Source organism: Phocoena phocoena, chromosome 11 (assembly GCF_963924675.1).
Source record: "Phocoena phocoena chromosome 11, mPhoPho1.1, whole genome shotgun sequence".
Classification (NCBI taxonomy): Eukaryota; Metazoa; Chordata; class Mammalia; order Artiodactyla; family Phocoenidae; genus Phocoena; species Phocoena phocoena.
Genome location: NC_089229.1, coordinates 11,249,563 through 11,272,281, shown reverse-complemented (window position 1 = coordinate 11,272,281; position 22,719 = coordinate 11,249,563). Strand labels below are relative to the sequence as shown.

Genomic DNA, 22,719 nt, shown 5'->3' with positions numbered 1-22,719 from the left:
ATCAAAAACTCCTCCAAGAGATGTGGGTTAGCATGATCCTCAGCTCCCATCCTGGGCTCCACTGAATCTGCTCTGACTGCCATCCCAGTTTGGGACAGGAAACTTTTAATTTGCAGTATACCATTTTAAAATACACATTTTAGCACCAGAATGCATGTATTTTAGCTACAGCAGGTAGCTCCCTGCTCTCTGAGTCTCCTCGCAGATGACCATCTAACCAAGGCAACTTTCCCAGTCATGGAAAACTAAGGGCTGGTGCTCATGGCAAAAACAGTGCCAGGGTGAACCACTGGGCCCAGGACACCCCCCTGGGGCTGCCTCACATGCCATCCACAACTGAATGGAGAACTCTTCTAGGGTGGGACCCCAACAAAGAACTCAGCCTGTAAAGTGCCTGAGGGCCCATGTTGGAACTGCGGTCTATATTTCTAAGCGACCACTCCAAAACGTGATGGGCCCCGCTGTGTTCCCACACTCCCACTCACCCAGGCTTCTCTGCCCTCTTGGTGGGTGAACCCAAGTGATGCCAGTAGGCAGCAAAAGGTACCGCAGAAGGGTCGGCTTCACAGAGCCAGGGAGTGAACAGAAAGAGGCCAGGCCCCTGCCTCAGACCATTCCTCGCAGAAGGAAGGAAACCGTGGAGGACAGGGAATGTCCCAAAGACAGCAGGAGAAGCGCTCAGCTCCCGTGCTCGTCCACAGCAGTGGGGGACCCTGGCGCCTATGCTTTTGGGGTTCCACTGGGGTTTATTTTTTTTAATTTTTTTTGCGGTACGCGGGCCTCTCACTGCTGTGGCCTCTCCCATTGCGGAGCACAGGCTCCGGACGCGCAGGCTCAGCGGCCATGGCTCACGGGCCCAGCTGCTCCGCGGCATGTGGGATCTTCCCAGACCGGGGCACAAACCCGTGTCCCCTGCGTCGGCAGGCGGACTCTCAACCACTGCGCCACCAGGGAAGCCCTCCACTGGGGTTTAGAAGTGAAGTGTTGGCTCATCTTTCTCTTCTATGGCTTGTAGGTGATTCTAGGGCAGGGACTGAGTCCCATCCATCTCCAGATCCCCCAAAAGTCCATGCACACAGCTCAGACCCAGTGCCAGCCACCAGGTAAAGAAAGTGGAAAGCGGGCTTTCCACTTCTGAGGGGCCTATGAAATCAACCACACCGAGAGGGGCCAGACATTCTGCCCTCTCAGATCTTGCTGAAATGTCCCCTTCTCAGGGGTATCCTTTCTAACCTCCCTATTTCATACTGCTACCCCCTCCCTGGCACACCCTCTGCACGCCCTGCTCTGTTACCATCCATCAGACCCCTGGATTTCCCTAAGTGAACCTCTTTCCCACCCCACTAGAATGTAAGCACCCTGAGGGTAGGGATTTTTGTTTTACTCTCCAAGTCCCCATTTCCCAGAACAGGGACCAACACTTTGCCCTCAGCGTCTCACCCTCTGTGTGGGTCCCCACGTTAGCCCCCTGGGGGCCATGAACAGCGGAGGTGGGAGCACCTGCTCCCCCTGCTGGTGGCGCAGGTTTCTGCCCCCCCCCCCCCCACCGCCTGGAGGGAGCCAGGCACAAGGCTAGGGAATGAGTGCCAAGCTCCCCCAAGGACGCCCTCACCACCCTGTCCCTGCAGTTGGCACCAGGCTCCTGCAGCTCTGCGAGCATGCAGCTGGGGAGCAAGGTGCCAGCCTCCTCTTCTCGGCAGTCTTGTCTTAGGAGGATTCTCCTGGGGTCTCCAGTGCCTGGTTCTGAGGGTGGGGCCGGAGAGGGAGTGGTACCCATCCACCAACACTGTCCACCCTCACGCCCCCCTCCTCTTGACCACTCGATCTTCTTATATAAACAGCAAAGAGCAAGGAGTGGACAGGCGGGGCACCTCCAGGATGCCCCGGGGAAGGTGTCTGGCCCCAGCCTTTTGTGATCTCTTTAGGAAGTGGGTTTCTTAGCATCTCTTTGGCCTGGGTCCCAGTAACCAATTCTGGGGCAACTGGAAATGTCCCCTCCGTGTCTCCTTGGTTGTTTATTGTAGATCTTCCCTTCCGGAACAGGGGCCCAGAGACCCACAGCTTGACGTGACCAGTGCCTAGGAAAATGCCCGGCAAATTGCAGGCCCCGTATCTTCCGAAAGAAATGACTCACTGGGAAGATGGCTGTGGGAGGGGCCCGAGGTGTTCGATATGTGGCCGATGCCCTTCCCGTGTTATCTCACTTCTCACAGTGACCTCGAGGGGCAACCGAGCCACCACCTCCACTTCCTCCCGGCCAAGCTCAGGCGGACGCAGGGAGGCGGCGGCTGTGGGCCGGGCTCTGGCGTCCATGATTCTGACTCTGGTTCCTCAGTTGTAAGAGTGGGACAGCGAGACTCCACGTTGTAAGGATTAAATTAGCTAATATGTGTAATGTGCTCAGCTCATGTAGAGACATGGCAGGTCATAAACAGGAACCAGAGTTAATTTCCATTATGACTGCTATCACTGGGACAGACCCAGAATCTGCCTACTGCCAAAGCCAGCACCCTGCCCAGCACCCCCACTCCCACCAAGAGGGCGACTGAAAGAGGGTGATGACCCTCTGGGGCCCTGGAGCTGAAAGAAGCTGAGACCCCCGGGTGAGGGTGACAGTCAGAGGCGAGCTTCAATGCCAGGCCTCGGCCCGCAGCCCTGATGTAAGGGGCAACGAGGAACTTCTATGGGTCTTTAATCAGGGGAGTGAAATGATGAAAGTGGTGTTTTAGGAAGATTAATCTGGCAGCAGAGACAGGATGGAAAACAGTCAAGCTCAGTGCAAAGAATTATGACTGCTTCCCGGCTTGCTGAGAGGAGGGTCATTAAAGGAAAGTGGCCTCGTTCTTGGCTCCCTGGGTACCAAGCTCAGGGTTCCCGGCAGCTGGGAGGGGCTGGGTCTTTATCAAGAAGAGGAACCCAGGGTAGCCGGCAGAGGGCACTGTTTTTGCCAGGGACAGTAGCCATCACCAGGGAGCTCTGGCTGAGGAGCAAGGTGGACAGCGGGACAGGCAGCAAAGTCGAATCTGCTAGAATAAGGAGAGGGCCATCAGCCCCCTGGCCACGTGGCAGGTTCCAAGCTGAGCACCTCAACTACGGCAAGTTGTGGGGTGGGCTCTTGCGGGGAGGTCCTTCGGGGAGGTCAGGACACCCACTGTCACAAGCACCAGCTCCCCCCACTGGAGGCTGCTCTGGAAGCAGAAGCCAAAGTGTAAAATGGCACCAGGGCTGCCCCGACCAAGAACGGAATGAGCTGCTGCTTCTCCATTTTTCTCATTTTATTTAAAGCTGTCACGATAGATTGGAAGGGCTCAGGCCACTCTATCTTCTCCCACCTCCCGAGGAGACGGAGCCCGCGGCCAGGTTCCATCGTGGGGAATGGTCCAGCCAGCCCCTCACACCAGCGCCTGGAAAACCTCCAGCTTCTCCCGGTACAGGTGGTGAAACTGCTTGGCCAGGTAGTGGAAGGGGGCTTTGTAGTTTTCCATCTCCTTCTGGAGAGACAAATTGAAGAAGTCAGTTGGTTGGTTGTAGGACTGTCACAGAGAGCTGGCATCGCCCGCTCTTCCCTCCTGCCAGGTGCTCCGCCCTCTGCCCCAACTTCTCCTTCCCACCACCCCCACCACTCAGGGCAGCTACTACCATTCCTCCCGTTTTACTAGAAGGAAACTGAGACGTGGAGAGGTTAAGGTCACGTGCCGAAAGCCACACACTTGCCCGTGATGGAGCTGGGTCTGAACCTAGACCTGTTCCTGCAGAGCCTGTACTTTTAGCCACTCTCACTCTGTGTGTGACAGGATGTTAAAATGAGACTCTTTCTTGCTTAGTTTTGACTGAGGCTCCAAAGGTCAAAGCAAAACAACCGATGGCAAGGACCTCCACACTCTGGAGGGAGGAGCAGACAGGATGGAGGTCGGGGAGTGCTGTGGCATTTCCCCCAGGATGCGGGCGCTTCTCCCTCATCCTGAGGTCAGTGGGAGGGTCCCAAGAGGAAGCCTGCAGCCCGGGGACTCAGGCCAGTGCTGGACCCGGGCCTGGGAAGCATCAAGGTGAGGCTTGGCTGTCTGGATGGCCAAGCAGGAGAGGGCAGACTGGGGATGGCCTGCAATGCCTCCTCTGTCAAACTGGGGCTGCAGCAACGCTTCCCTGCACCAGCAGCGGGCCCAGTGGAAGCCCAGCCTGGAGCTGTCTTAAAGGGACTCCGTGGGGATAGCCTCCAGGAGGGTGATGGGTCCCAACGAGAATGGACGGCCCGGAATTGAGGTCGCAGGAAAGGTGAGGAGGTGTCCTAGCCTGAGGAGGTGTCACCTGTGAGGTGGAAGCCGCAGGTGAGAAAGTGCCCCTGATGGGCGCAGGGAGGGCATCTCTGACACCTGGCAAGTCCAGAGGGGCCACAGCAGGTCCCAACAGAAGTGAGCTGGTGGGGAAGCACAGGTCCAGAAACACAGATGCAGCAGCCTGGCCCTGCTTCCCACAGCAGGCTCAGGAGGCGAAGCTGACTTTACGAATTTTGACAGTCACTCAGGACTGGGCATTTTAATAAGTGAAATAATGAATAATTTTGTGACTAAAGGTGACCAAAGGATGTTTTTATTATCTGAGAGAGATCAGAAAAGTTCTGGAACTTGCCCTAGGTTTTCTTCATCTGGTAGGAAGAACCAGCCCTATAGGGTGAGCCTGACAGGCGCTGGGAGAAAGAAAATGGTACCCTCTCCACTTAGCTATCGTTTCTCACTCTCTATGTGCGCATCCACGGGTATTTTAAGTTTTTTTTAAAGGAATAAGTTGGCAGAAGAAAGCACCCACTACTTTCAAGACAGTAGCTCAAACTATGAATGCACAAGAACCTGTGTGTACGGATTTTCAAACAATCCGTAGCTGGTGGCAAAAGTGCAGCCTTGATAAGAGGTAATGAAATAACCCCAACAAAACGGAAGGATTTCCAAACCAAAGGATGGAATGAAGCCGTCAAGCTCAGTGCCTTTGTTTTATAGACAGCAGTCTGGGGCCCAGGGGTGCAGTGGCCCAGCTGTTTTACGCAGGGCCCAGTCTAGAATTCAGATGCCCCAAATCTGAGAAGAGCAGCCTTTTCACTCTGCCAGCTGGGGTGACAGAAGCACGCAAAAGGAAACCAGTTCCTGCAGAAAGTTACCGGACTTCCTGTCCCAAAGGTGGAGGAGACAAGTCACCAAGAGCAGAACCAGAGGTGGCAGTGCTGAGAGGGTGCTGAGAAATGAGAGGACGGCTGGTGGCCCAGACGAGTGTCTATACTCAACTCATGACTGCCAAGGACCGGAAGGCTGTCACTCTTCAGCAGGACGTAAGAAGAATAACTCAGTTATATTTGCAAGACACTTTTGACTGTACGGAGCATAACGTCCTAGGCTACGCCAAAGTCAAATAGCAAAACGTTACGTCAGTTGCAAGTATAGTTAAGCATTGAATGGGAAGAGAATGAGGCCTGCAAGGCACATGCACAAGGATTTCTAACTGAGTCTGAAAGCTCTTGAAAGCCAGATCTTCGGAGAACGCAACATAAAAAGTAGGGAATTCAATGGAGGCAAGTCTCTTTATACACATGGAGTGCTCCTGAAATAGCAGATGTAAACAGAACCATTTTCCAAATGCATTAGGAGGGCTTGCTAATGATAGGAATCCTTTTGTTAAACGATGAATCATAATCTTGCTGACATCGTTTGACAGCTGTAGAGTAGGTCTGCTCTGCGTGAAGAATCTTTAGAGCAGGCTCAGACTAGTGCTTAATCTGGCCTAGAATTCTGCCCCTGAGACTCCCAAAGTAGGCTCTCTGGGAGGCCAGAGCCCCTTCTAGAAGGTTATCAAGCTGGACAGGCTGGCCTGTGTTCTAGTTCTGGTTCCACTGCTCATTAGCTGGGCAACCAGGGAAAGCACACAGTCTTTCTGAGTCTGTTTGTCATCAGTAAGATACGGATAGCAGCAGGACTGTTGGAAGCCTAAATAGACAATGTGTGCAAGACACTTAGCACACAGTAGGTGCTCAACAAACCTCAGTTCCCTTCCCCTCACCTTCCTGCAAGGGAAGCCATCCCGATGGATCTTCCCTGAACTCACTTTTATTTAATACTGTCCAACTTCTTGCAGTAATAAACAATGCATTTTAAACTTTTAACTGCTGTTTAAAGAAATGCTCTTAAATTTTTTGGTGTGAAAATGCCAAATATTGAGGGGTGTTAGAAAGTCAAAGAGAAACCACAAAGACCTCGAATAGCCAAAGTAATCCTGAAAGAGAACAAAGTTGGAGGCATCACATTTTTTGATTTCAAACCCTATCACAAAGCTATAATAATCAAAACAATACGGTCCTGGCATAAAAACAGACACGAAGACCAATGGAACAGAATTGAGAGCCCAGAAATAATTGCCCCACATATATGGTCATCTAATATTTGACAGTGGAGTCAGGAATACTCAATGGAGAAAAGATAATCTCTTCAATAAACGGTGCTGGGAAAACTGGATATTCACATGCAAAAGGATGACACTAGATTCCTATTTTACACCTCCCAGAAATTAACTCAAAATGGATTAAACAGTTGAACTTAAGACTTGAAACGAAAAAAACTCCTAGAAGAAAACATTGGGAAAAAGATCCTTGTCAGTAGTTTTGGCAATAATTTTATGAATATGACAACAAAAGCACAAGCAACAAAAGCATAAATCAGTAAGTGGGACTACACCAACCAGAAAGCTTCTGCACAGCAAAGGAAACCATCAACAAAATGAAAAGGCAACCTGCAGAATGAGAGAAAATATTTGCAAACCACACATCTGATAAGGGGTTGATATCCAAAACATACAAGGAATTTGTGCAACTCAACAGCAAAAACACAAATACTCTGATTAAAAAATGGGCAAAGGACGAATAACAGATATTTTTACAAAGAAGGTATTCGAACGGCCAACAAGTACATGAAAAGGTACTCGTAATTATTAACCGTCAGGGAAATGCAAATCAACCACAATGAGGTATCACCTCACACCTGTGAGGATGGCTATCATCAAAAAGACAAGAGGTAAGTGTTGGTAAGGATGTGGAGAAAAGGGAACCCTTGTGCACTGTGGGTGGGTATGAAAATTGGTGCAGCCACTATGGAAAACAGTATGGAGGTTCCTCAAAAATTAAAAATAGAGCTGCCATATGATCCGGCAATCCCACTTCTGAGTATGTAACCAAAGGAAACGAAATCACTTCCTTGGAGAGACAGCTGCATCCCCATCTTCACTGCCAAGAGAATAGTCATGACAGTAGTCAAGACATGGAAACAACCTGAGTGTACACTGATGAATGAATGGATAAAGACAATGTGGTACACACACACACACACATGAATACTATTCAGCCATAAAAAAGATGGAAATCCTGCCACTTGTGACAACGTGGATGAACCCTGAGGATATTATGTTAAGTGAAATAAGCCAGCCGAGAAAGATAAATATTGTTATGTTCTCACTTATGTGTGGAATCTAACAAAAAACAAACTCAGAAACAGAGAGCAGACTGGTGGTTGCCAGGGGTGGTGGGGACGGGGGTGGGAGAGACGGGTGAAAGTGGTCAAAGGGTACAAAACCTCCAGTTTTAAAATGAGTATGTTCTGGGGACGGAATTATAAAGAAACAAGAAAGTCAAATGGCCATGTAGGTATCTCCTTTAGGTCTGCAGGAAAATTATGGCTGCATTTAGAAAGAGACGAGGAGATGGGCTTGGTGTCAGGACTTGGCTGCGTCTCAAATGGCATTTGGTTATACCTTCTTTTTAATTACAGCTTTCTTAACCAAGCTGCCGGGTGGTGCTTTTGTTGGCATCAACGCGGGGAGGGGGGACTAGTTAACTTGCACAGTTAATACCAAGTGCTTAACTGCAGCCTCGTCAGACATCATTTATACCTTCCCGTTTCGATCGTGTAGTGGCAAACACCTAACCAGAGTTTAAACATGCAGCCCAGTGGCCTTTGGTGATGGAAGTGTTGGGAGTGGGTGTTAATTTCTGAGTTCCGTCAAGAGTTCCAGGGAACGTGGGATATTGGGGTAAGGAGGCAACTTCATAAATGTGAATGGAGGAGGAGGGAATAGGAAGATACTGTTTGTGGTGGGAGGTACAGCTTACTGCTTTGCTAAAAGGTGTCCTGCATAAGAGATGGGCAACCCTCTATACAGTAAAAGCCTGCTAACTGGAACTTCACTAATTTAGCATTTGTGATCATTGCACCAGAGGCAAAACTGACATTTATCTCTGCACAATCTAGGAATACGAGGATTTAGTGAGTAATAATAGCATAAATGAGATTACTAGAGGGAATATTTATATTTAAAAAAGCTAACATTGACTGAGCATTTACTATGCCTCAGACTTCGTGCTAAGTGCTTTTATATTCACCATCTGACTTAATTCCCATATTTATTACTCAACGAGGGATATATTTTACTATCCCCACTTTATAGGTGAGGAACCTGAGGCACCAACAGGTTCAGTAACACACGGAGCGGCCCACAGCTAGTCCCGCTATTCACCATCGGAGGTCAGAGCACCTGCCTGCACTCGCTACTTTCCCTAAGGAAGCATGCCGCTTTGAGGGGGTTTAAGAAATTCAAATACCATATGCTAACACATATATATGGAATTTAAGGGAAAAAAATGTCATGAAGAACCTAGGGATAAGACAGGAATAGAGGCGCAGACCTACTGGAGAACGGACTTGAGGATATGGGGAGGGGGAAGGGTGAGTTTTGACAGGGCGAGAGAGAGTCATGGACATATACACACTAACAAACGTAGTAAGGTAGATAGCTAGGGGGAAGCAGCTGCAAGGTACAGGGATATTAGCTCCGGGCTTTGGGACAGCCTGGAGGGGTGGGATGGGGAGAGTGGGAGGGAGGGAGATGCAAGAGGGAAGACACATGGGAGCATATGTCTATGTATAGCTGATTCACTTTGCTATAAAGCAGAAACTAACACACCATTGTAAAGCAATTATACCCCAATAAAGATGTTAAAAAAAAAAAAAAAGAAATTCACATCCATATGGCAACTGAATAGCAGCATTTGTCAAATTTCACAGATGCGACAACAAGGGTGCCTGTAGCTTAAGGAGAGTTTGAGTAGAAAACGACCTCAGGGCTGTTTATTAAGTAGCCCACTGACTCTCTGGGAGGACCAAGGAATCAGTCGGGGCCGGAGGCCACAAGGCCAGGAATGAAGTCCAAGTTACCACCATGGACGTTTCAGGCTGTGCCAGGCATGGCAAGTCTCCCCAGCAACCCCGGGAAGGGGAAGGGGCACTGCAGCTGGCACCTTGGTCCCTGCTGGCTCTGAAGTGGGCGTTTCTGGGCGGCTCCCGCTGGGGGGGGGGGGGTGATTTGACCCCCTTCCAGAGTAGCACACGAGTGTTTCTGATTGGTGTAGCCTGGGTCACGTGCCTGCACCCTGGCTGCAGGGAGGCTGGGACCTCAGAACTCCCCACGTAGGAGGGAGCTTCCCACAATGCTGTGAACATGCCCGAATCATGGTTATCGGGTACTGAAGGGGCCGCGAACAAATCCCTCTGACCGCCCCCCTTCCCAAGGGCTCTTGCTGAATACACCAGAGACACTCTGTGGCCTGGTGTCACTCTGGGGCTGCGGCACGGTGGGGGCAGGGAGCACGGGAAGCAGAAGTCAGGGATCCTAGTCCTGGCTCAACCCTTCGTGAGTCAACGTGGCTCACGGGCCAGTCACTTCACCCCAACACAAAGTGGGGAATGGGGGCCAGCTCCTGGATCATGGGGCTGATTTTGAGAGTCTATGAAATGATGTGGCAACAACGCTGTAACCCACGATGTCTCCTGCCAACATCAAGTGTCACTGCGACCAAACACAGTACACCCGTGTTTCTTCCTAATTGAGATGCAGCTTTCCCCAGGGCCGGTTGGCTGGCTGATCTGCTTGTTTGTAACCCACGAGTGACTCTTGCTATACTGAGAAGAGATCTCGGGCTGAGGGTGTATACATCAGCTCCAGATTAGGCTCTGCATATGGTGGACTAACGGCTCGATGCGTGTGAGGTCATGTGAGAAACCGCTTCCAGCCGAGGTCTGCTCCAGACTTGGCTACGGTGCAGGGGGAAATACTTACCACGGATGTTTCAAAACATTCCAGGCCTTGGCCCAGTGCCCACGCCCGGGTCTGGGCCGACTCCACCACTCGCCTGCTGGCCAGGTCTGTCTTGTTCCCCACCAGTACACCTACTCGAGAGAAACAATCGGAGCATCGCGTTTAACCGTGGCCGTCTGAGAGGACAGCTGGAGAGATAAAAGAGCAAGCAGCCTCATTCTGAGGTGTGTAAGACCTCATCTGCGAGAGGCTCCCTGATCCGAGGTGATGAACACGACCGGAGACCCCGCACCGGCCCCCGAGGGCGCAGTGGAGCGGGAGGCCGGCGTCGGCACCTGCAGCTTTCGCTCAGCCCCTCTGCTAGACCTCCCGGGTACCTGTCCGCCTCCTCTCCCTGAGGCTGCAAACCGTGAAGGCGAGGACCAAACTGATGTGAGCATTTGCGACCATTTCTAGCACATGGAGCAAACTTTCAAAACGGTCATTAACACTAATCTGAGGGCTGGGCTCCGAGTCAGGCATTCAGAGGTAATTTGGCTCTGTTGCCAGCTGCATCCGCTGCGGCTAATTTTTGAGCCTGTCTCTGGAGATCGCTTTCCCTGGTCTCTAATGAGGAGAATTTGTTGATCTCACATAGGGATGAAAAATAAACTGATTGAGAGCATTCAGAAGTGAAAACGGGCCTTGCATGTTTACTGGTGCCCCACATACAGGAGAAAATGAGGACTGCTTCCCTGGGGTTAGCTTTCCGGAAATAACAACTCATATTCCTATCACAGCACCTTCCCCCTTATTATCTTGAGTCACCCCATAACCCTGCCAGGGGCGGGGGCGGCGTCAGCAGGCCCATTTTACAGACTCACAGAGGTGGGGCAACTCACTGAGGTTTCCGTGGTTGCTGAGGCAGAGCCAGGGTACGGTCTAGACCATCACACTCAAAGACCAGGGCACCCTTTTTCTGCACCCACAGCCATTTCTGCAGTGACCTTGTGCTCCTGAACTTGAAGGTCAGGGGTGCTGCTGGGAACCCCGGATGCCTGCAGCTCGTACCTGGGAGGGTGGCGCCTGGCATCTGTGACCGAGCCTTCTCCAGCCACTTGCTGCAGCTGGTGAAGGACTGCTCGTTGGTCACGTCGTAGACGAGACACAAGACGTTGGGACTCTCCCACTGTGCGAGGGGGACAGGATGGGGACACGTCACTGACAGCGAAAGTGACTTCTGGACGGGGGAGGAAACGTGGCCTTCTAAGGGAAGGGACACGTGGGCAGAGGGAAGTGAAAAATTCTAAAGGGGATGTGAATCAGAAAACCGAGCCACATCCACAGAAGAAAACGATTCACCCACAGGAATGAATGGGAGGGTGGGCGAAGCGGCGGGGAAGGCCTAGGTCTGGGATGGTGACGGTGAGGGTGAGAGCTCGCATCCGATCGTGAAACCTCCCAACTTTGCAGGGCTGGTCTGAAGATCCCTACTGTGTAGCTGAAGAAACTGAGTTCAGAGAGGGTAACTGACTCGCCCAAGTCACACAGGCTTTAAACACCAGGGTGCGGCCGAGGCTTTCCTCTACCCAGAAACGCTTTGCCTGCCCCGGTTCCATTAACTCATTCTTCTACTCATTCTCATAGAGGGCCCACTATTACGCAAGGTGATATGTTTTCTGCTTTGCAGGCCTGAAAGAGCATCCTTTCTTCGTTAGCCACTCACTGGAAGCTGGTTTGCTTACATTTTCCTAAGGGCCGGCTTTTCAAAAGGCAAAGGACACTTTCTGCTTCTCCTGCAGTGTATCAGCCCTAATCCAAACCAGACCAGCAACTGGACAGGGTTCGCTGTCCCAGTTAAGAACCAGTGCTATGCTCTCAGGGGCTGGCGCCTTCAGGGGCTGCTCAGACCCCTGGGCCATCCTGCTGCCTGGCACGGGGCCGCGGGGCAGCCCTGCTTAGGCTGTGAGGCTAAGCTGTGTGCGTGTGACTCTTGGCGATGCCCCGGTCTCTGGGGACCCCCATCCTGCACAATTAGAGGCTGGTTCATCTCTGGGGTGTTGTCACCTCCCAGGGTGTGAGGGAGAATCCTTTTCCCTCCAGCTGTCCTTGGAAGGCCAGCCCAGAACTGGCTCTGGAGGCCTCACCCTCCTGCCCCTGAGGCAACACTGGCTCCCCTCCTGGAGGTGCCCAGGATGGGAGGAGCTTGGATTAAATTGACGATCCCTTCACACCTTTACTCCACAGACTCCAGAGCTCTAGCTAGAGTCACACTGACCACCCCTGTGCACATGCAGGAGAGACCTCCTTCCTCCAGGCCCCAGTGAGGGGACCCAGCATGGGCAGCGTGGGACCCTGACTTGTCCAGACACATCATCTCTTCCGCTGGGCAGCGCTGGACAGTGTATAAGGGAGCCGCGTGGGAAAACACCAAGAACTGATGTGTGAGGCCAGCCCTGTGTGAAATTACCATCATTAGATCTATTTCTCTTAGGCGAAAAAACAGGGTGGCAGTTTCTATTAAAATCTAGCTGTTCTTGGAAAGGCAGGGGAGGGCTCTGGAGATCGCAAACCTTCTAAGTAGCTCACTGGCCCACATTAGCGGAACCGTTACCTTGGAAGGTACAGCAAGCTGGATCCTAAGAGGAAGGCTGGGCGGGCTGGATGAGCCTGGGGCGGCAGCAGGGGCAGGTCCCAGAGCAATCCTAGGTGGGACCAGGGGGTGGGCTGGGAAGGTAAGCCTCACTGTGGGGCCTCTAGGGCACCCCCTAGCGGGGAAGGAAATCTTTGCTCCAGACCCAAGAGGTGGAGGAGGGCTGAAAGAACACCCCCAGGAGGGGGTTGCTCCAGAGAAGGGAGGCCCCGGAGTGGGGGGCTGCGAGGACCGAGGTGCACAACTCTGGTGCATTGGGAGTCAGCCATTCCAGGGCCGGGGGGAAGCAATCACGAATCACATGCAAGAGCTGCTCCTACCTGCCAAGGGGCCACCAACCCCAAGGCTGGGAGGAATGCCCCTTACAGGATGTTGCCATGGTAGCTTCTCCTGGTGGCTGTAGTGAAGTGAAATTTCTGTGAGGGCATCGTTAAGGGGCAAACCTTTGGCGGGAGGTGGTGGTGATAGGAAAAAGACTGAATGCTACTTGCCAATTTATCCAGCATTTCAGAATACAGCTCCTTGCCGGCCGAGTCAAGAATGAAGAGTTCCTGGAATCAGAAAGACAGGTCCCAGGAAAGCCTACACATGGGGAAACCCCTGTCTGCAAATCCCCGCTAGGACTCCCGGCGCACCTTCAGGGTGACACACGCATGCACACGTGCACACACATTTGTCTTTTGTCCAAGGCACGAGGAAGACGGTGGGAGGAGCAACAACGGTTTCCCACCCCAAGTGGCTCTTTCTGGGCGGCATCTCACCCCTCCTAACCCCGAGTGCAAAAATACCAGGAACAAGCCGACTTCCCACCTGGCAGAACAGAATGCTAGACAGGCTGACAAGTGCTCTGTTTTCCAAAAGGTCATTCTGCACTTTGTTAACGAAATTGATTTTCAAATCTTAAAACGATCCTTTTTAAAGGAGGTCACCGAGGAGGCCTGGGGAAGGCATTTAAAGTAGGACAGTCTGTCATGGTTCTGGGTGGCTGAGGTGTGATTCTAGCAGAGGGCGCAGGATGACCCTTCCTGCCCGTGTCCGAACCTTCACCGGCCCAGGTGAGAGCCCCTCCCCAATGCTGCCATTCCAGGAAGTCTCCCCTAAGTTCCCCGTTAATCTCCTGCTGGCTCGGGCCTCTGGCACACGCTGTCTGAAGGTCAGCGACCTCCTTTGCTTTGCTCCTTGGTTGTCGGTGCACTCATCTTATCCCTTCTCACTGTATCCGGGGTACTTAAAATTGCTTTTTGCTCATGGACCTCTTTAAGAATCTAGCAATTCTTAAGGCTTCTCTCCAGAAAAGCACATGCAAACCTAGCATGTTGCAATTCAATTTCAAGGGTTGAGGCTTCCCACAGAGGGACCCAGGTTGGGAACCTCAATACTCGGTAAGTTCTGAGGGTAAGACCCAGAGCCCAGTCTTCCTCATGTCCTCTTCCTCATCCCTTCCATACAATGCTTCCCGTGTTCCCCCCAGCCTGTTCCTGAATGCTCAGACAAGTCTAGGCCAAGTCCTGGCACCTTTAGGTAGCTAGTCAGACATGAGTGGGTCTTGCCCCATCCTGGACGGGGTCATCTTTCCCTCCCCAACCTGGACACTAGTGATCAGAACCCACCCAGAGATCCTCCCTCTTCTAGTCAAGGAGAACCAGCCTTATCAGGACCAAGCAAGATAAACCTACCAGCACAGGTCGGTGCGGGTGCACCAAGACCTAAAAGGTGCTCAGGGTAACCTGGGGTTCATTATGCCGTATTTGTAATACATTAGCATCGCGGTTCGTGTGCTCGTGAGCAAGCGCCTGTGCACTAGGAGAAAAGTTACGGGACCTACAGCTGTCAATCAACTTGTCAGTCAAATGACGCAGGACGCAGGGAGGGACCACCACTCTCAAAAGCCCAACCCTACCCCACTGCGGGCTGCTTCTGGTTTCCAGACAGCCCACTCTCATTCGTTCTTGGGAGTGCACTCTCGCTCTGCCTAAGAAAACTCTCAGTACTTAAAACCATTCTATGTCTCTTGACTGAAATCTCTCCCTTGAGAAGGCAAGAACTGAGGAAATCGCTGTCCCCCTGGTGACAGCACTGCCTCGCTCCGTGACCACGGAGCCCTCGGGCGCAGCTGGGGCAGCACTGAGCCCCCTTGGGGCGAGGGCACCACTCACCACACTGTCCCCTGTGTCAGGGACTGGCACCGTCTTCACCACCAGATCCACCCCTGTTGTCTGTGGAGGAAAAGGGAGAACATGCACGTCAGGGGTCCCAAGGGGACGCATGTCTCTGGCTCAAGTGTCTGTGCTCTGGACTCACTTCTGGTGTGAAAGTCAGAGAGGCCCTAGTCTCGTCCAACTCCCTGCCCACGAGCGAGCTGTACACGGTGACACACACTGCCCCGTGCCCCGTGGCTTGTGGCCATACAGTCAGGCCTCTTAGGGCTTCTTAAGGACATTTGGAAAGTCACTGCCCCAGGGTTATCTGATCACTTGTCTTTAAGCCTCTGCCAGGCCTGTGATGCCCACATCTCACCAGGGTGTAGTTCTTCTGGAAATGGGCTCCGTCGCTGCGGAAGATCTGGGCCAGGGCGGTCTTGCCCACGGTTGGGTCTCCTGTGAGGTCAGAGCAGAAGAAAAACACCGCTTTCATCCCAAGCTGACTAGAGGCTCTCCCATTCTAGAACGCTGGTCTAGAAACCGAAAACCTCAATGAGTTCTCAGGGAAAAGGTGATTGAGTCTCATGGGAACTTGCTCCGGGGTCGCTGGTAGGGCAGCGGGTCCGTGAGACCGATCTTCCAAACCCATGACGGTCAGTCTCTTTTCTTCCGGGCTAATCCTTTCATCTACAAAAACCCACCCAGAAGGTAACAGAGCTGAAGGAGAGCTTCTGAGCATTGGAAATAGAACTGACACTCTTCCACTGAAACACACCCGACGGGGAAAACCTGTCCCTTTCAAACTTGAAATTACTTTGAAGTCTTGAAGGTAAGGAAGTGTGACCAGGTACAGACTTACAGGTTCAGCTCTCTAATGGAACCACTTTGAGTTTACAGCATCCATCCTGAGAATCCTGCATACTTTTCTGGGGTGGCGGGGAGAGGGTGAGAGTTGGGTGGGTTTCTACATTTAGGAGAAACAAAACGTCAGGGGCTACATTTGCCATCCTGAAGCCCATTTCCAAGTGACATTTTCCACCTCCACCTCCTGGTAACCCATCTGCGACCACTGCGGGCCCATCTTCCCAGGGCCTCTCCTCTAAGTCTATCGGCAACAGCCACTGGTTCCTCTAAGCCCGTCTCATACCTACCGGCTCCATCTTCTCAGCTTTCCTTTGTTAGTGGAGAGCCCCATAAGCTGGTACCTGGAAACTAAAGATCTATGTCACAGTTTCAAGTCTGAGAGGTCTCACAAGGTGGTCAGGGGCAATTTATTCTGGAGCTCCTCCCGGGCCCCCAAGGGTGCTGGAGGCTCTCCGTGCCCATCCTTAATTCTCCTGCATCCTCCCGTCCCCACCAGTGGCTCTGCGTGGCTTCCTCTGATACCACACTGTATTCATCTGCAAGACCTTTTCCACCTTGAGAGTCTCACACTGATTCTCCATCACCCAGCGCCCTGGCAGAACACCTGTCTGCTGCTTTCTCACCCCCTTGATCCTGAGCAAAATCACCACGCTCGCATCCTTCTGCCTTGCGTCCCTTGATGCAATCGTCTCACCTTCACCCCGTTTTACGGGCGGCTTCAACTCGCCTCTTTACTTGACTCCTCGATAGCCTGCCGCCCTGTTCACTTTTCAGTTTTGACTTTTCTCACCTATAATTTTCTCTTGGGAGACAATTATTTGCCTACTCGTGGCATTTCACGTTAACTCCTCCAGGACTGAGTGAGCTAGTCAGGTCTTGCTTTTCTCTTGGCCACCATTTCTTAGAAGGGAACCAACACGGGTTGAGCCTGTCATGGACCCATTCATACAATCTCATTCGCTCCTTCCCAGCCCCCAGGTCCCAGCCTCCACCCCCCGCCGGGGACTATCATTAACCTCATTTGGCTCAGAGAAGCTGGGTAACCTGCCTAGGATTCCAACATCGCCCTCTCTCCGCCAGATCCCACTCCTCTCCTAGAGCTCAGGGACCCTTCTGACCCATTTCTAACACTGCCCCTGCAGGTCTTCATCCCCGCAGCCTTCCGGGACACCGGCGGGGGCGGGGGGGGGGACCGTGGGCTGGACTTTCACTGGGTACCCATCCATCTCAGGGCAAACAGAGCACATCTCGTGCAATGACTGCAGCCACCCTCCCGACTTCAATTTTGCTTCTGAATCCGGTTGGAAATTGGCTCTTCCCGCTTGTGAAATTCCCCACAGATTTGTTCTGGTTAATTTCATAACTCTTGCTTCCCACTGTCAGTCAGAGTCACCCACACTTCTGGAAAACCTCCTGTGTCGGCTGAGGAGGGATCCGAGTGAGCCCAGGAAGGCGAGACCACTGATAAAACACATTTGCAGGGCAACAAAATGACAAGTGCAAATTCAAATAGCACAAGCTGAGAAGCAAGGCTTCTGAGGGTGCAGGGAGGAGAGAAGCTGATGAGGGGTTCCATCAGCGGGGAGGACTTCCCTGAAGGAGGCTGAGCCCAGGGGTGACGGCGGGGGGTGGGTGCACTGCTTGATGGAGAGGGTGCCATCTGCAAGGGCACGATGCAAGGTCACCTGCGACCTCATAATCGCCAAATCCAGTGGTTATTCCTCAGTTCTCATGCTCCCCAATGCCTCTGAAGGATGAATCGGCTTGAAGCAGCATCCCGCCCCCGGCAGCCCTCTGGCCCCGGGGACCCTGCACCGGCCTGGTCCTCCGGCTGCTCTGCCTGCCTCCCAGATGTGGACACTCCTGTGGGCCTGTCCTTGGTCCTCTGCTCCCATCTACTCGGTCCCACTTACTCTCGTTACCTCGACTGTCACTTCTCGTGCCAGGATCCCTCTCCCACACCCTTTGTGTTTCCCACACCCTGTGGGTGTATTCACTGGAATGTCAGGCCTTCCACCGGATCTCAGTGCCTACAGCCAGGCTGGGTCCCGAGCAGTCTCGCCCATTTATCTTACTTGTTCTCTTCACCACTCTCGATGTCCCCAGACTTCACCCACGGTCACCTCTGAAGGCTCCTTTTCCTTCCTCCCAAGTCCAGTCAGCCTCTTCTTTCCTTACATCATTCTCTGTGTCTCCAGCCCACATCTCCTTTGTTGTCATGACCAACACTGCCCTAGTTACCTCAAACTTCAACCTGGGCTCCTGTCTCAGCCCCGAACCCACCCATCCATGCTCTGCCTTGTGATACTGGAGGTGGGACTCTGCACACGTTTCTCTTTTGCCAGGGATTTCCCGTCAGGCTCTGCCGATGTGAGTTCAAGAGTAAGGCTGGAAGGCTGGGGGCGGGGCGGGGGGGACTTGCTCCTTCCCCTTGGCTTTGCTGTTTCTCTTAGTGTTATCCTACTGACGGCCCTGACCCAGCAGCAAAGGTTACTCGCTGCCTCCAACTGGGTTTTGTGTTTTTGCACTTCTGGACCAGCCTCACAGATACCAGCGTCAGTGGGCAGCGTCCCCTTCTCAGAGATCTGCGGCTCAGCTCCCAGCACCCTCCTGCACTTTGAGGTTCTGACAACCTGCCCTCTTCCCTCTCGTCCCGCAGCCCTGGGATGAGGCTCCTTCCTGCAGTTACTCTCCGTGCTGCCTTACTGTCCCCTTTTGTCTTTCCAGTCCTCCAGTACCTGTTTAATGAACACCCCACACTAAATCCTCACTGTCGAGATACCTGTGTAGTTCCAGCTTTTTGCCTGGACCCTGCCTCGTGTAGCACTTGGTACCAGGAGTGGCCTCAAGACACAGACCCTCAGCATGGTCTGGAATTGGTTTGGCAGTTTCTCACCCTAAACATGGGGCTGAGCTCCTGGCCAGTGGGCAATGGGTCCTAGTGATGGGTGGCACGTGCTGGCATCACACACTGGGTACCACCCCAGCCAGGCCGTGCCCCCTCCTCAGAGGTCTGCATCCCAGCTCAGGGTTGGGGGAGGTTCTTCTTCAAGCTTCTGACGACTCTGACCGCCACCCACCAATTCTGTGTCATCACAACGTTGTCTTCTGGCTTTTTCAGTTCTCTGACACACACTGAACCAATTCCATATATTAAACTCTCTCTGTTGAAATGCCTAATGTATTTTCTGTTTTCTTGACTAGGTCTGGACTGAAAACACCTCCCAACTGGCCCTCTCTCCTTTGTGTTTTCCTCCCTGCTCTAACCCACCCTGAGCTTGGCATCAACAGACAGATCTTCATAAAACAATGCTCTCCTCCGCTGACGCTCTCACAGAGCCTGTCAAAGGATTCTTTCCGCTGTACGCCCCTCCCCACCTTCCAACTCTGTCTCTGACTATCCCTTACACAAAATCTGGGCTCTACAGTCCTATTCTCTTGATCCCTGAAAATTCCTCGAAGATAACCTCCTTTCAGGTCACCCTAATCCAAATCCTAATCCTGCCCAGTCTCTGCCAGGCAAAGCTCCAACATGGCCTTCCTGCCCAGCCTCTGAAGGTCGTTTCTCACTCCTTTGTCTTTACCTGCGTGGCTAGTACAGCTCACTGCTGGTGGCATGAGACTTGACATCAGAGCGGCCCTCCAGGGAGTCAGGTTTATCATCCCCATGTATGTCAAGAGGCAGTAAGTACAGCATGGTACTCAGGGCACAGACTACAGCTCCATTGCTTATGAGCTGTATGACCTTGGGTCAGTAATCTCTCTGGGCCTCAGTTGCCACATCTACAAGATGGGGATAACAGCTTCTATCTCATAGAATTGTTATGAGGATTTAATGAGTTAACATGTACAGTGCCTGATATATATTAAGTAATATTTACGTGATTTGGAAGCACATAAAATATAGATACATGTTAAGTGTTGTTTTCTCTCCATCTGAATCAGAACAACTAGCAGCTGTGCCTTGAGGTATTTCTCTGGGATCAAAGGGCATTCGATTCCTGTTTCTTGCGTTATAAGCTATTATGCACAACTCAGCACTTCCCTGAGTGCGGGGGCTGGCCAGGTTCACCCTTGTGCTCCCAGTGCACCTTGCGTGGCAACTCACACATACTAGGTGCTCAGTAAATATGTGGACTGAATAAGCACTTGAATTATCAGGTCCCTCGGTGACTAGTTATGTGAGAGAAAAAAGGCAGATTGACTCCATTTTAAACAGTCGGGGGACTTCCCTGGTGGCGCAGCGGTTAAGAGTTGCGCTCCCAATGCAGGGGGCCCAGGTTGGATCCCTGGTCAGGGAACTAGATGCCACATGCATGCCGCAACCAAGAATTCGCATGCCACAACTAAGGAGCCAGTGATCCACAACTAAGGAGCACACGTGCCACAACTAAGGAGCCCACAAGCCGCAACTAAGGAGCACACCTGCTGCCACTAAGACCTGGCATAACCAAATAAATAAATTAAATAAATATTTTTTAAAATGTGGTGTTTGTTTTAAAAAATAAAGAGCTGGCCAGTGAGGGGGCCTGTGTGGCGAGGGTGGGGTGAAGAACGAGGTTTTGATGGGTGGTGGAGGTAGGGCTGTGTGCAGTGATTCATTCTGCTGAGGTCTTTTGGCCCCTGAAAACTTCCAAGAGGAGATAGATACCCTTGAGGCCTCAAAAGGAGGCTTCAGATTGAGGGCTAGGTTGGAGTTCAGGAATGACTTCCTAGGCAGTGGATGAAATCAGGTAAAACTAGTACCTGAGGGTGTGGGTATAAAGAAGGGCAAGGAGTCTCGAGTTGAGGCCTGAGGATGGTAGAGTGTGGGGCTAAGAACAAAGCCCTGGAAATCAGATCACCTGAATCTAGATCCCAGCTCAGCCAAATCCAGCTGTGTGACCCAGGGCAAGTGTCCTAACCTCTCTGGGTCTCAGCTGCCCCATCTGTAGAGGAGAATGACAATAATCCTGACCACATAGGGTTGCTGAGATGACCCGTGGGGAGGGTCTAGCACAGTGCTGACACATAGATGGTGCTCAGTAAGTTAGCCTCGTGATGGGAGTTGATTTAAAAGAGAAATAGGAGAAAGAATAGTCAGAGAGAGAGGCCCATTTAGAAAAAGAAATCTAACTTCAGAGAAAAACGATCCCACCTTATCCATGAGGAAACTGAGGCTCAGAAAAGTGCTTTGTCCAAGAGGACACAGCCAATCTGAGGAACAGCAGAATTAATTTTGTTACACAATACTGCCCCCACTGGTGCTCTGGAAACTAGAGGCTGCTCTCGAGAACCATTAATTTCTTTTGCTCAGTATGATATGATTGACTATGGTCAGTCAACTTTCTGTGTGACCCTTTTATTTCCAAATTGGAAAAGTCATTAAAAATACCATCCTTTTTGGTCTGGAAGAGAGGAATCAAAAAAAGGGACCTCTTTTTCCTCTGCATAATTTCTCACTGCTTCTTTCCTGAACTGGTCAGATAAACCCAGAAAGGTCACAGGTTTCAACAGTAGCACAAGTTAAGAATTTTGCAGGTAGGAAGTTAGGAATCTTAGGCCGATCTCGGGGTTGAAATCCTGCCTATGACCTTCCTTTGCTAGGGGGTGACCTTGGGCAAGAGACTTCACCTCAGTGCCTCGGTAAAGTCAGAACAATCCGGCACTTACCCCAGGGTGCTACCTACTGTGACAGGATTACATGAAATGCACGAGCCTGACAAGCAGTAAGGACTCAGGAAAGTACATCTGTGCTCTGTGGTCCCGGGTCCGTAACCCAGGCAAATGTAAATGAGCAGTGTGCATGCCACACAGGCATTCATTCTACAAATATTTATTGAGCACTTACTATGTTCTACATATATGTTCTGGGTGCTTGGGATGTATCAGTCAGCAAAACAAAGATTCCCACTTTTGGGGGATTCAACACTTATGTCCTCCTGACCCATGAGACAGTACTGTAACTTTGGATCTTAAAGTCAACACACATAGCTTTTTGTAAACTCTGGTCACCTGTACATTACTGTCTCCTATCCCTGTTTGCATAAGACTGGGGTCAGGAGAAAAATCCCGTAAGTAAAGACCACCAAAGTCACTGATGCCTAACTTTGGGGTACAGCACCTGGTTTAGTTGAAGCACTTACGGTGTGCTTAGCCTCATTTTCTTAACAAGTCTAGTCCTCCTGAGTACGGCTCTAATTGGTGACGGTGGTCTCAGAGTACGACAGGGAGTGAAGGAAGCCACCTGGAGCTACAAATGTGCTCTGGAAGATAATTCTTCCACGCCTAATGAAATTTACTCTATCAGTAATTGCATTAACTCGCCTTTGCGAGACAGAAAGGGAAAGAGGGTAGACAATTTACGTGAACAAAAGCTCTCGACAATTTATGAAGTCTCTGGACTCCGGAGACTGTATTCACCCGCAAGTTTTCAGACTCACCTGCCAGGATGCATTTGGCTGCCAGCTTCACCATGGTAACCAACCACCTCCACGGACCAGACAGAAGAGCGGCTGCTGGAGGCGTTGGTGGCCCTGCCTGGGAAGGGGAGTGGGGAGGGCTAGCGTTCAAGGGGCCTGTGGCCGCGGTGGGGATAAGGACAATGGGGCCTGGACCCTCCGGACAGCCCGCGGGGAGGATATCGTGCGCTAGGGTCGCAGTGGGGCTCACAGGAGCGCCAGATGGGGCCAGGTTCAAGGCCTCAGAAGGCAGCCTGGAAGGTGCCAGCGAGGCGATGCGGCTCTCGTACTCGGCCCAGCCCCTGGCAGTGCGGTCCGGGAATAGTGACCCAGCAACCCTCCAGCCGCAAGCACGGAGACAGATGCGCTCTCCAGGAAACCATAGCCCGCCTGCCCCGCCTCCTCCTCGTCGTCCTCCTCCTCGTTGACCGTCGATTGGCTGCCATCAAAAGCTCCCACCCCGAAGGCTCACGGAGACCAGTGGGAGGGGGGGGCGTGGCTAACAACATTTCCTCGCAGG

The 22,719-nt window shown here is 52.1% G+C and overlaps 1 protein-coding gene across 1 annotated transcript; it reads right to left on the bottom strand.

Annotated features, from left to right (window-relative positions):
- Nucleotides 1-3,265: 3,265 nt before the first annotated feature.
- On the bottom strand, nucleotides 3,266-22,598 carry IFT27 (intraflagellar transport 27). The gene is made up of 7 exons (XM_065887541.1): nucleotides 22,182-22,598; nucleotides 15,272-15,351; nucleotides 14,911-14,970; nucleotides 13,246-13,305; nucleotides 11,173-11,290; nucleotides 10,144-10,253; nucleotides 3,266-3,491 (listed from the first exon to the last, which is right to left on the bottom strand). The coding sequence occupies exons 1-7, from the start codon at nucleotides 22,213-22,215 to the stop codon at nucleotides 3,393-3,395; spliced, it is 561 nt and encodes a 186-aa protein (XP_065743613.1). The 5' UTR covers nucleotides 22,216-22,598; the 3' UTR covers nucleotides 3,266-3,392.
- Nucleotides 22,599-22,719: the final 121 nt, after the last annotated feature.